The following is a 12963-nucleotide window of genomic DNA, read 5'->3' on the forward strand; positions in this document are numbered from 1 at the left end:
GACCTTATTAATAAGCCTCCGTTGGCCGTTGTGTTATACTATACATACTCGTATTATGAGTATACTGTAGGGAACACTGCGCGTTAGTCCGACACGCACTTGGCTATTTTGTTTACTGGTGTGCCGTGAAACTTTGACGAACAAAAAGTGTGCCGTTAAAACCAAAAGGTTGAAAACGCCTGCCCTAAGTATACGCGCATAGATCTGCCCCGCCAATCTAGTCGTAAGGTAGTGGTGCGACGGCGCGCGATGTTGCGGTGCCAGGCAGAACTAGACCAGCAATTAATTTTGGATCAGCAATGAATTTTGATGTAAAAACAAAGTGCTGAATAGGAAAGTACAGAGATAATTCGAAAATTAAAATGTTGAATTGAATTTTTAAATGAACCAAAACATGGATTTGAGGAAGAGGTTGAAAATCTTCAAGGCTTGATATTAAGCCTTGATAGACGGTGACCGAGGTCGCTGACCTGTTGGTGCGTGTCCCCGGCTGTTATCCCGGCGGAGGCGGCGATGGGCGCGCGCAGCAGCTCGCGCAGCGCGGAGGCGGCCCCGTGGCGCGCCTCCCACGCCGCGCCGAACAGCGCCGCCTGCAGCGCGCCGCCCCAGCCCTTGTTAGACGGTGACCGGGGTCGCTGACCTGTTGGTGCGTGTCCCCGGCTGTTATCCCGGCGGAGGCGGCGATGGGCGCACGCAGCAGCTCGCGCAGCGCGGAGGCGGCCCCGTGGCGCGCCTCCCACGCCGCGCCGAACAGCGCCGCCTGCAGCGCGCCGCCCCAGCCCTTGTTAGACGGTGACCGGGGTCGCTGACCTGTTGGTGCGTGTCCCCGGCTGTTATCCCGGCGGAGGCGGCGATGGGCGCACGCAGCAGCTCGCGCAGCGCGGAGGCGGCCCCGTGGCGCGCCTCCCACGCCGCGCCGAACAGCGCCGCCTGCAGCGCGCCGCCCCCAGCCCTTGTTAGACGGTGACCGGGGTCGCTGACCTGTTGGTGCGTGTCCCCGGCTGTTATCCCGGCGGAGGCGGCGATGGGCGCACGCAGCAGCTCGCGCAGCGCGGAGGCGGCCCCGTGGCGCGCCTCCCACGCCGCGCCGAACAGCGCCGCCTGCAGCGCGCCGCCCCAGCCCTTGTTAGACGGTGACCGGGGTCGCTGACCTGTTGGTGCGTGTCCCCGGCTGTTATCCCGGCGGAGGCGGCGATGGGCGCACGCAGCAGCTCGCGCAGCGCGGAGGCGGCCCCGTGGCGCGCCTCCCACGCCGCGCCGAACAGCGCCGCCTGCAGCGCGCCGCCCCAGCCCTTGTTAGACGGTGACCGGGGTCGCTGACCCTGTTGGTGCGTGTCCCCGGCTGTTATCCCCGGCGGAGGCGGCGATGGGCGCACGCAGCAGCTCGCGCAGCGCGGAGGCGGCCCCGTGGCGCGCCTCCCACGCCGCGCCGAACAGCGCCGCCTGCAGCGCGCCGCCCCAGCCCTTGTTAGACGGTGACCGGGGTCGCTGACCTGTTGGTGCGTGTCCCCGGCTGTTATCCCGGCGGAGGCGGCGATGGGCGCACGCAGCAGCTCGCGCAGCGCGGAGGCGGCCCCGTGGCGCGCCTCCCACGCCGCGCCGAACAGCGCCGCCTGCAGCGCGCCGCCCAGCCCTTGTTAGACGGTGACCGGGGTCGCTGACCTGTTGGTGCGTGTCCCCGGCTGTTATCCGGCGGAGGCGGCGATGGGGCGCCCGCAGCAGCTCGCGCAGCGCGGAGGCGGCCCCGTGGCGCGCCTCCACGCCGCGCCGAACAGCGCCGCCTGCAGCGCGCCGCACCAGCCCTCCAGCGGCCAAGACCAGCTCTCGCCCCACGCGCCCGAGCAGTCCGGGACCGCCAGCGACGTCTCCACTGGGAATACCATCACACTTCATCCTACTATAAATTTTAATAAGAGAAAAACACCCAAGACCAACTATATATAAATTAATTATGTATAATTATGACAATAAATAAATAAATATTGACGTGTGCGTATGTAATCACATAATATCAAAAGTCATAATGTTTGTCATAATTTTTATAATTTTCGCTAGTCATTTTTTTTTTCGCCAAAACCCAAGAACTTAATTTAAATGGTCCTGTAGAACTCTATGGGTCAGGTTAAGTTTGTTCAGAATCAGAATCAGAATCGTTTATTTGCTAGAACACAGTATAAATGGTGTTACAGTCTTCTTGTCCATTGTATCCAGCCTGTATGCAGGCGTGCAAATTATTTACACATTAAATTTTAAAATTATAATTATTATCGTTAAAAATATACTAATAGTCGTTCGCAAATGAAATACACATGCCATAAATACATTAAGTCAATTAAAATTACCTAAAATAAACATAACTCGTGATTTGCCAAGTATTCTTTTACACTGTTTAAACATTTATGTTGTAGCCAATCGATTACTTTAGATTTGAATCTTTGCTTGCTCTGTAGTTTAATATCTTCAGGTAAGCTATTATAGAGGACTATGCTCATATTTTAACAGTTTTTCCTATATGTTTTTAATAATAAATCCGAATAATTAACGGATTCAGAGAAAAAAACAGTTATGATATGAGAAACAATAATAAATTTATGACAAACATTATATGTAATATGACTTTCAACAATAATGCGAGCCGATGTGGATCCATATTACCACTCGTTATTTGGTACTCGTTACCGGTGGTAGATTTTTTTGAAAGTGCTTGTTATAAAAACTGAATAAAGATATTTTGACTTTGACTTAGACTTTGATCGTTACCGGTCGCTTTCGAGAAGCAAGGATTAAAACCCCTGAAAGTCGAAACAATTACGTAAATTGTATTTTTTTGGATGTCTTGTTTGTTTGTATAACAGAATTTTACAGCGCATTGTTTTTTTTTCCATAACGCTAAGTAATCTTAAGTCAATAGATAATTAAATAAGTAACAATAGACAACAGCAAAGCCAACTCACAACTGAACTCGTCGACCTCGAGCTTGATCTTCTTCCGGTCGGGCTCCGCGGGCGGCGTGGGCGGCGGCGTGGGCTCCTCGCACTCGCGAGACTTCTGCTTGCAGAACGCGGCCTGCCGCGCGCGCCGCTTCGCCAGGTTTATCTCGCGCGAGCTCAGCGGCTTGGATGATGAAGGGACTAGCTCTTGGACTGGCATCTGCGGAAGGGTGAATTGATGTTGCTGACAGGTAGTTTATTGTTAAGCTTAATCGTTGCACCTGGACAAGTTTATTAAATAGGATATTTAGAAACCAATAATTCATTGATATAATTTCGATGGGCTGCTAAAGGCGATTCCCCTATTGAATTTGGCATAGTGGTACCTATAGTATAGTGAGCTATGACATCACTAATTTGTCAACTATGATTGAGTGGCACCACATAACATAACGTAATTTTTTTTTATTTCGCTTAATTATCTAAGATTTTCAAAACGAAACGATTTAAACCATCATCTCTTGGCTAGCCCGTCCGAGGCTGCTATCAAATTTCATCATGCCGCCCTCTATATACCCACCAAAAACACACCCATTGAAACTACCTGACCACACCTATCGAAACTGTTTACTCTTAACTAAACTACAACTGAAAGTCACGAAGACTATGTCCTCGACTCGAGGATAATATTGTACTCAAAAGAATATTTTTCACAAATAATAATACCGCAATTATTATACGCTGCAAAATAACACTGTGTGTCCAGTCTAGTTTATAAGTAGGTATATACATTACACTCACCCTGATTTCGATCTTGATAGGGGTGGTCGGCTTTGCGGGGCACAGGTCCTCATTGGTGTACAACGCCGCAGTGAGGTCCATACCCAGTTTGGACGCGGCGTCGAGCCCCAAGCGCGCGTTGAGCTGCTGACGCTGGCGCGCCAAACGCTCGTTTATATCTGTTAAGGTTTGTAAGTTCTGTTGCCGATTTATTTGCACGCTGCCTTAGGTAAGCTCTACACTAGCGGGTGGACGCCTATTGAAAAATAGTATGAGCAGCGCTAAATGCACGCATCACGTGCAACGGATTGTATATACCATCAGCCAAATAAGTGGTCTATCAATTTTCAAACAAGTTTCTATCAAAAAGATATGTCGCTAAAGTCGAACTTTCAAGTTGAAAGACACGTCTATTGGCATTATTGTTTTTTGACATGCAAACGTTTATCAACTCTAGGGTGGTAGACCACATATTTGGCTGATGGTACCTGTACCCGCGAACGCAGGCGTGGGCCGCTCCGTGTACCGCGCCAGGACCTTAGTAGGTACTCTCATGCGGCAATTACATTAAGTCGATTTCCGCATCATGCAGTATGCGGTGGCCGCAAACAGTGTTAGGCTACGTACGCACTACGTGTTTAGCTGCTTGGTTTTAGTGCACCGTCTCTGAAGCGATACTCTGTAGAAGGATACCTAGCGCGCTAAAACCGCGCGGCTAACCGCATAGTGCGTTCTTGCACTAAAGAACACGATAGTCGGGCTCATTCGGCGAAAAAAAGCTACAGCCGCCACAATATCGCTGCCGTAGGAGTCGGACAGACAGACGATGTGCGCCCGAAGTAGTTTGAAACAATTTCGGCGGGCGCTTTAGGTAAACGTTTAATTGCCGTGCCGCATAATGTCAGTCTGTGGGTGGCGCCGTATACAACTCGATTCCAAAAGGGTTACACAAATCTTGGCACAGCTCTAAATACACAAAAGCTTACGCATCCTTCCAAGAGTATCTTACCGCAGCTTATTAGGTAGGTACCAGCTACTTGTGTAGGTATCATTGGCAATAATATCTAATGTATAAAGCACTCAAAAACATCAGATACGCTCTAACGGCTATACTACAGGCACACTACAGGTCCTCAACGTGGGCGATAACACCCGCTTGTAGGTGTTGAAGGCTTGCCGGGAGGCAGAGGCAGCAGAACGCTCGGAGAAAAGTAAGAAATGTTACTTAGTAAGTATTGGAAAAAGAGGAAAGGTTTTAGAAAAAAAAATACTCAAAGACCCACCGGCAAAATAAGGGTAAGAACATAATGAGCTATAAAAATAGAGTTGAGTCACATATTTGAGAGCTTTGCCTAACTAGATATCATTGTCGGACAGGACGAGGTCGTACACTCACCTGCGGCATTGAGAGCGTCCTCGTCGAGATCGTACTCATTGCCTTCGGAACCCATGAGGTGGGCCCCGTGCCGCAGGACCTTTTCTATGTCGAATGTCTCGCAGCGCAACCGCCCGTCGCAGTCTAATTTCTCTTCTGTCGACAAGAAGGAGAGATTCTTTTAGAATGTGGAAGGTCAAAACAAGAGTTATTGCTTACTGTCTAATGCACGAACGGCCGCATCTGCATATACCACTTCTGGTAATGGAAATTTTACCAAAACAGTGGTGGACACGATAATGATTTGATATTGTACCTATAATATAGTTATTTTATAGAATATAGGTTAGGTTAGGTTAGCCATAATACCGTTTTTGTTAAAATTGCTAAAAGTGGCTCCGAAGTGGTAACGTTTCGTGTGCTCTGCCTACCCCATTTGGGAATACAGCGCGATGTGTTTTATAGGTATAACATCGAGTTTATAGTTATTTCTAAAGGACGCTAACGCAATGTAGAGAAAATTCGTATTAGATAATGATCAGTTTGGGTAAAACTGCAAATCAAAACTACATCTATGAATAATAATTTCGTAGGTCTACATACCGTGTTAACATAACAGACGCGAAAGTAACTTTTGAGTAGGGACGTAACTTTGTTTGCCTGTTATCATTCACATTTAAACCTCTGAACAGACTTGATTCCGGTTTGGAGATGGAGATAGTGTGAGACCCCGGGGAAGGACATAGGATTGTTTTAACCAGAAAATTGCGCGCATCGCATTGCAGCGATCAAAATCTAGTGGCGAATGACTGCAAAAAGCACCTAAATTGAGATAACTCATACATCTCAAAGTTTATTAGACAAATGAAAATGTACGCCTATTTAGCTTCCATTTTTGGCCGCCCTGACAGACTTGACCGCTATCAAAGAATAACAATTTGGCAAAGATTCGGAGATATTTCTGAATATTCATGTAGCATACAGACATTATAACATGTAGCATATAAACAAGCCGAATTGGTGGCACTTTCAGGAAGGTGACCCGCGCATTGGAGCAATGAGCGGACACCCGTGACTCACACAGTCGGGACTATTCCATGCGATTATGCTATTTATAAACCTCTGTGCTAACAAGTAACAGCCTTTATTCTGACTTGAATTAAACGAGAGATAACATTTTCTTTGTTTAAAATTACCTGTAAATTCTGGCGTTGCTTTATGATTAATCGCTATACCTAAGTGGGTGAAAATCTGTCTGCAAGTATTCAGTGTAGCTTCAAATGAATCCGGGATATTGCAAATAGTTGAGTAAGTTTAATTAATCAGCCCTGTATAAATTCTAATTTTTGATTCAAGATGAAGTCACCATTTTCCCGTTTATAGAACTTCTGGCCTGTTGCCCGCTACTCCGTCCGCGTAGAATTCGTTTATCGCTATCCCGCGGGAATTATGCAATTTTCCGGGATATTCAATACATCTATAAATCGGTTCAGCGGTATGATGTAACAAACAACAAACAGATTTACAAACTTTCGCATTTATAATATTAGATTTGTCAACTTCAATTAAATGACATGAAAAACATTTACAGGGGTATTCAGTCAAACTAACCCATCCATTCGCTGCAATATCGTGGATTAATTAATCTTAAGAAAGTGTATATCTATCATACAAGGTAATTAAAGGGAACTATATTTTCTGTCACTTAAATTTAGATTTATCACTAAATTGCGATACCCTAATTATTATATCTATCCCTAAGAAATATATTGGTCATCAAATTAATTAAATCTGTTTCTAAGTATGAGTCATCAGATTAATGTAAACCTGTATCCTAAATTATAGTTTGATCATCAAAATTAGATCACCAAAATAATAGATCTGTCACCTAATAAATAGATCAGTTCGTTAATTCGATGCTTTTACCTATTCTACTAAGACAGGTCTGGTTAGGTGCGACGACGAGCGAAGCGGGGAGAAGTGTTAGGTAGAACTGCGACCCTCAGTGCGCGAGCCGAGCGAGCGAAGCGAGCGTGCCGCGGCTGTGGCCGGCGAAGTGCCAGAACCGAACATTTTTTGCTAATACATGTATGATGAATATAAATGTTTATAGCAGGTACTTGAGTCTTGGATATTTGTATGTATTTGAGTATATATGTATGTATGTCTACCCGTTATTTAGCACCCTGTAGCACCCATAGCACAAACTTTGCTTAGTTTGGGGCTGGGTCAATTGGTGTAATTTGTGAGAAGATATTATTATTATTATTTCATTCAGTGTATATCATTATCGTGAAATTTCAGTTAAGTAAATTATTTGATGATCAATATTATTTTCCAGTGATTATAATAAATTTTTAGGAAGCCATTTCTATATTGTTTGGTGATTCAGTTTTAGTGACACGTCTATTATTTTTAACCGTTTTAATATTATTCGGTGATTCAATTTAGGTGACAGATCTACTGTTTTAGGAACAAATATTATTTATTAGGTCGCCGTAAACGCATTTATTAGGTGATCAATAAAATCATACCCTTAATTAAATAGCTGAAAACCAGACAGTAGTTTGCTCATAATCGAGAGTAGAATCGATTACATTATGTTTTACATCAGGTTGTGTCTGTGTTTTTAAAGCCCTTTCAGTCAGTTTTAACACTAAGTCTAAATCTAAATGTTACGAATGCATACGCCCATTAAATGTTTTTAGCGAGGTTGCATATTAGTTAGATAACTTACTATTGGCCGTTTTGTTGTCAGCTTGATTTTCTTCTAAAAACGGCGAAGCGCTACAGACAAGTACAAGTTACGAGTGTGGAGTAAGGAAACACACTAATATTTTTACCCCACTGCCCGAAGGAGGGTTATGTTTTTTGAAATAATGAATGTATTAAAAAAAACTCAGGTTTCATTTGTTAAACTGACACCTTGTATCGTTATCGTACTAATATTATAAAGTGTAAGTTTGTGACGATATTTTGTTACTCAATCATACCGTTTTAGTCAACCGATTTAGATGAAATTTGATATGGAATTAGTTTCAAACCCGGAGAAAGACTTTAGGATAGTTTTTATCCAGGAAAATTGCTGCCAACGGGATAGAGATAAAAAATTCGTCGGAGACGAAGTCGCGGGCAACAGCTACTCGTATTACGATTTTGGCAAAGAAGTAAAGTCTGTGTCTATTTCTTTATTAAGAGCCAAAACTGTGCAAAGCCTGGCTCAAACCCACGACTCTCTCATTTAAATAATATAAATAAATATCATGGGACACTTGACACCAATTGACCTAGTCCCAAACTAAGCAAAGCTTTGTACTATGGATACTAGGCAACGGATAACATACTTATATTTATTTATTTATTCAATACAGTCAGGCTTACACTTAGCACCAAAACGCCTCGCTCGTTAATACTTAATACTATGCTAAAAATAACATTATTTTAGATAAAAGTGCTCCCTAACCATCGGCAATCACGTCAGCTTACTGGATTTCAGACAAAAAATCATTTAGCAGCGCAAATTTATATAGATAAATACATATTTAAATACATATTAAAAATCCAAGACCCGAGAACAAACATTCGTATTATTCATACAAATATCTGCCCCGGCCGGGAATCGAACTCGGGACCTCAAGCCTCGTAGCCACGTTCTCTAACCACTTGGCCATCCGGTCGTTTGACCCATAGGCCTAACCACTATGCTACACCGACTCGAAATTAGCATGGTTGAAATTATTACTATCTACTGCATACGCAAAGTATTTACAATATTAGCCTAAATTTGGATTGGAAAAACCACCAATATACGAAAAGCCGATAATAAAATGTGTACCTACCGCTATCTACCACTGAAAATAAATCCTGTTCAGAGCTCATGAATACAACTACTATTATAAATACATTAATCTATAACATAAATATTGAGCAACAATTGACCGTCATTTAATGAAATTACCTATTCATGTAAAAATATCTGCTTCTATCCGCAATAAATATCAATACAAAACAAGAGTAGGTATAACAAAATGATTGATAAAAATATCATGTAAAAGTCATGGAAGTTAAACAAAGGACATTTCATGAATACTGATATAAATAAAAATTTGTTTAGGTGATATGTATATTATTATGTACATGAATGTAAACTTAGGATATCCGGCCCCGATAAATTCAATGCAGCGCGAAATAGTACCTATTATTATAAACAAGTTGCTTGCCTTGCAATATAAACCCAACTCTAAATTTGAAGATATTTTGGACGGCTAGCACTAGTAGTTTGCAATATGTTTTGACGTTCAGTGTGTCCGTTTCTGTTCCGACACTACAACGGGAGCTTTGAGCCAAAAAGTCTGAATTATTCTAGTCGTTGTTACAAAGCCAAGACGTCAATTGCGAAGTTAAGATTGGAATAAAGCGATATCACGTCTGTGCAATCGAAGAGGTGCAAGGTCGGAGAGATACGCCTCTGTTCCAGATCTGGGTCGAGCTGCCAATGCACTGTGCGGGAGTGAACAAAGGAGTCTGTCATGCTAAATACTTGGACCAAAGCATAGTTTCTTAAATAAATAAATAAATATCACGGGACAATTCACACCAATTGACCTAGTCCCAAAGTAAGCTTAGCAAAGCTTGTGTTATGGGTACTAAGCAACGTTTAGTTTCTTTCTTATACAATAATATAAACACACAAAGACTCATGTCGAAGTCGCTAATCGCTATTACCAGCAGAATATTTACAAATAGAAATAGAAATAGAAATCATTTATTCGTGACAAAGTAACGTAGCATAACAAAAAGGTATTAAAAATTAAGAAAGTTGTATGTCACGAAATGGTCCCAAATCAGCAAAAATTGCCGACTGTTTTGCTAACTTTCGTTCTTGAAATAAGTAAGTATTGAAGTAAAATTGCCTAAAAAAATTCATTACTGCCATCTTACTGCCATTTATTGTCATTTCCATGACTTAAGGCGCGCTTATAGAAGAATTTTCGGTATTTGGAGGGGTGAAGCAGACGACGCGGTGGAGGCGAATGCAGGCGCTCGTGCGTCTGTCACGCAGCCCGTTGACGGCCTTATTCTGTTTGTATCCGTATTCTGGTTAATGTGAATTCCGGATTTTTCCTTAAAATTATAATTACACATTTTTTTGGTTTAATAAAGAAAATCTTCGTTTAATATGAATAGTCTTGGTAATAAACAAATTATTTATGCCTCTTCATGCCCACAGTTTGATTTGTAACGTAGGTAATGGATAGACATTTAGACTGAATAGGTCGATAGATAGATATGACAGATGGCATGCTCTTGTTTCGGAGGCCAAGACCCTCTTTGGGTCCCTGAGCCAAATTAGTTAGTTAGATAGCTTATTAGTCTGGTCAACATTTAGGATACTTTATGTTACGGAAAATAAATATTTTTGGATATAATAAAAAATTGCTCTAAATCGGATTCCGCGCGGACGCAGTCGACGGCAACAATTGGTTTTAAATAAATTTATAGCTCTTCCAAAATTGTCTGGAGCATGAAGCGATGCTTTTCTTATTTTCATGACTTGAGAAGTATGGATATGTAGGAGAAAGTTATTTATCTTCAGTCAGAGGAGATTCCAAAGTTGATTGTCTGGAGCTTGAAGCGATGTTTTCGCTATTTTCGTCGCTTGAAAAGTATAGATATGTAGAAGAAAGTTCTTTTTCTTCAGTCAGAGGAGGTTCTACAGTTATTTTTCATGAAGATTCTTTTTCCCTTAGTGGCATTCCCCAAGCTCGACGGGAATCAACAATTTCGGGTAGTAAGTAGTCACATATAAAATGAAATTAGTTTGTCTTTCATTTTTTTCCCCAAAATGTATCATCTATAAGTATGATTACTGTTTTGAGGTGATGATTTTCACCACTCCACACAGCAAATATACACTGTGCTCGGCACGTGACATGGAGACCTTGGATCTGGTCATACCAGTTACTATTTTTGTTAATTTCAGTAGTTTTAGTTTCCTTTTCATAATTCTACATCTGAATTTCGTTTTCTTTGATACATTTTTCAAGTCCATTTCTAAAGGCTACACTTCAACCGGGCACTTTATTTCACTTTTACTTAAAGATGATAAATTTTTGGGAGAAAAAATTAAAGACAAACTAATTTCTAAATTGAAAATACAAACTGAAATATAGATGCACAGAAAAACCAGAAAAATAAGACCAGCACTGGATATCGAACCAGGTCCTCGGTATTCCGTACCGCGTGCTATACCGCTACACCACTGCTGGTCCACCAGCAGGTGACCAGCACTGCTGGTCACTGCTGGTGGACCAGCAGTGGTGTAGCGGTATAGCACGCGGTACGGAATACCGAGGACCTGGGTTCGATATCCAGTGCTGGTCTTATTTTTCTGGTTTTTCTGTGCATCTATATTTCAGTTTGTATTTTCAATTTAGGTTTTACGGGATGACCGTAAGAGAAAAAAAATGGAATGGAAATAAAAAATATAAAAATTCCAAAAAACCAATCTTGATTTACGTGAAGGTAAATTACAAATCGAAGTTCCTATAATAAATAAGTCGCTGATAAGGTAGGCGGTAGGCGTCGTAATGTACGGTCTGGTTCACACGGACCGCATTCCAATTGCAATCCGGCTGTAAAATGGCAGAACTACATCAGAACTGCGTAAGAACTGCACTCCGACTGCCTAAAATGGCAGTTGGAATGCAGTCCTCTGACAGTCGGGTCCAGTGCTGGTGCAGTTGTACTAACTGCGCAATAACTGCATCCAAACTCCCATTTTGCAGCCGGATTGCAGTTGGAGTACATGTTTTTGTCAATAATTTACTAGTGCAACCAAGTGCAACCATCTTATTTTATTAAAATAATTTATGTTAAATAACTTGGCTGAATGCAAGATATTACCTTTGCCTGCAAAAAAGTGAGAAAATCTAAACTTAGATCGAAACTGTTGCATCTACTATCAGAAATGTCAGTGAAACTGTCAAAGGGATCAAGCAGGGCTACTACGAAACTCGAAACTAGAAGTTCGTGTCGTGCGGTCCCTCTGACACTTATACTATTTAATACGAGAGCGAGAGGGACGGTACGATACGAACTTCGAGTTTCGAGTTTCGTAGTAGCCGCAAGGTTCGCCGCATGTTCGCCGTGAGTAGTATAGGTTATACAACGTGCCTACAATTTGTATGGCAGTCGCGGTAGAATCTGGACGAAGCCGTCCGCTTCCATGAGCAGCCGAGGCCCGCGCCAACCAGCTTGCGGTCGTAGTACGAATGTGAAATCCGCTCAGCAGTGCTGCTACGAAACTCGAAGATCGTGGGTTGCGGTCCCTCTGACACTTATACTATTTAGTACGAGAGCGAGAGGGACCGCACGACACGAACTTCGAGTTTGGAGTTTCGTAGTAGCCCTGCTGACTCGCCCGACTCCGGCCGCGATTAGTGTGTGGTAGGTACTTACCGTTTAGGTACTCTAATGCCTTCTCATATGTGCTCTGGTTCACTTATGGCGTCCTCTTTCGCTTAACTTTTTTAATTACTGCGATTACCCATATTATTTGCTCTCAAAAGTAGTACTAGCGCGTTAGAAAAATGTGCACAGGTCCGTCGTCGACTACGTACACGCGTGTACTGGCGACTGGGAAATACTTGGCCGCCGCCGCGCGCTAGAACCGTTTTATTTTGCCAAAGACGAAATAAATTGGTATGATTGATGTACTCAACCTATTGAAAATCTATGAAGCATAATCTAAATCTACTAAAAACTATTTAATAAGCAAATTTTGTGTTGATATTCATAATAGTTTTCATAATATTTGGTTAACGTGTAAATGAAGGCTCTTTTTCAAAAATAATCTATCGAGGTTTTTGTCAGCAA

General features: G+C 42.7%; 1 protein-coding gene across 1 annotated transcript in view; it reads right to left on the reverse strand.

Annotated features, from left to right (window-relative positions):
- The window catches only part of Hel89B (histone acetyltransferase 1), a gene marked incomplete in the record, with an annotated part of 57544 nt that overhangs the window by 20969 nt on the left and 23612 nt on the right, over positions 1–12963 (reverse strand). The window contains 7 exon segments of the mRNA XM_074088752.1: positions 471–781; positions 864–1101; positions 1152–1613; positions 1782–1870; positions 2955–3150; positions 3732–3889; positions 5107–5241. Of these exon segments, the coding sequence (XP_073944853.1) occupies positions 471–781; positions 864–1101; positions 1152–1613; positions 1782–1870; positions 2955–3150; positions 3732–3889; positions 5107–5241 (1589 nt within the window).

This window comes from Choristoneura fumiferana, chromosome 6 (genome assembly GCF_025370935.1).
Source record: "Choristoneura fumiferana chromosome 6, NRCan_CFum_1, whole genome shotgun sequence".
NCBI classification, from domain to species: domain Eukaryota; kingdom Metazoa; phylum Arthropoda; class Insecta; order Lepidoptera; family Tortricidae; genus Choristoneura; species Choristoneura fumiferana.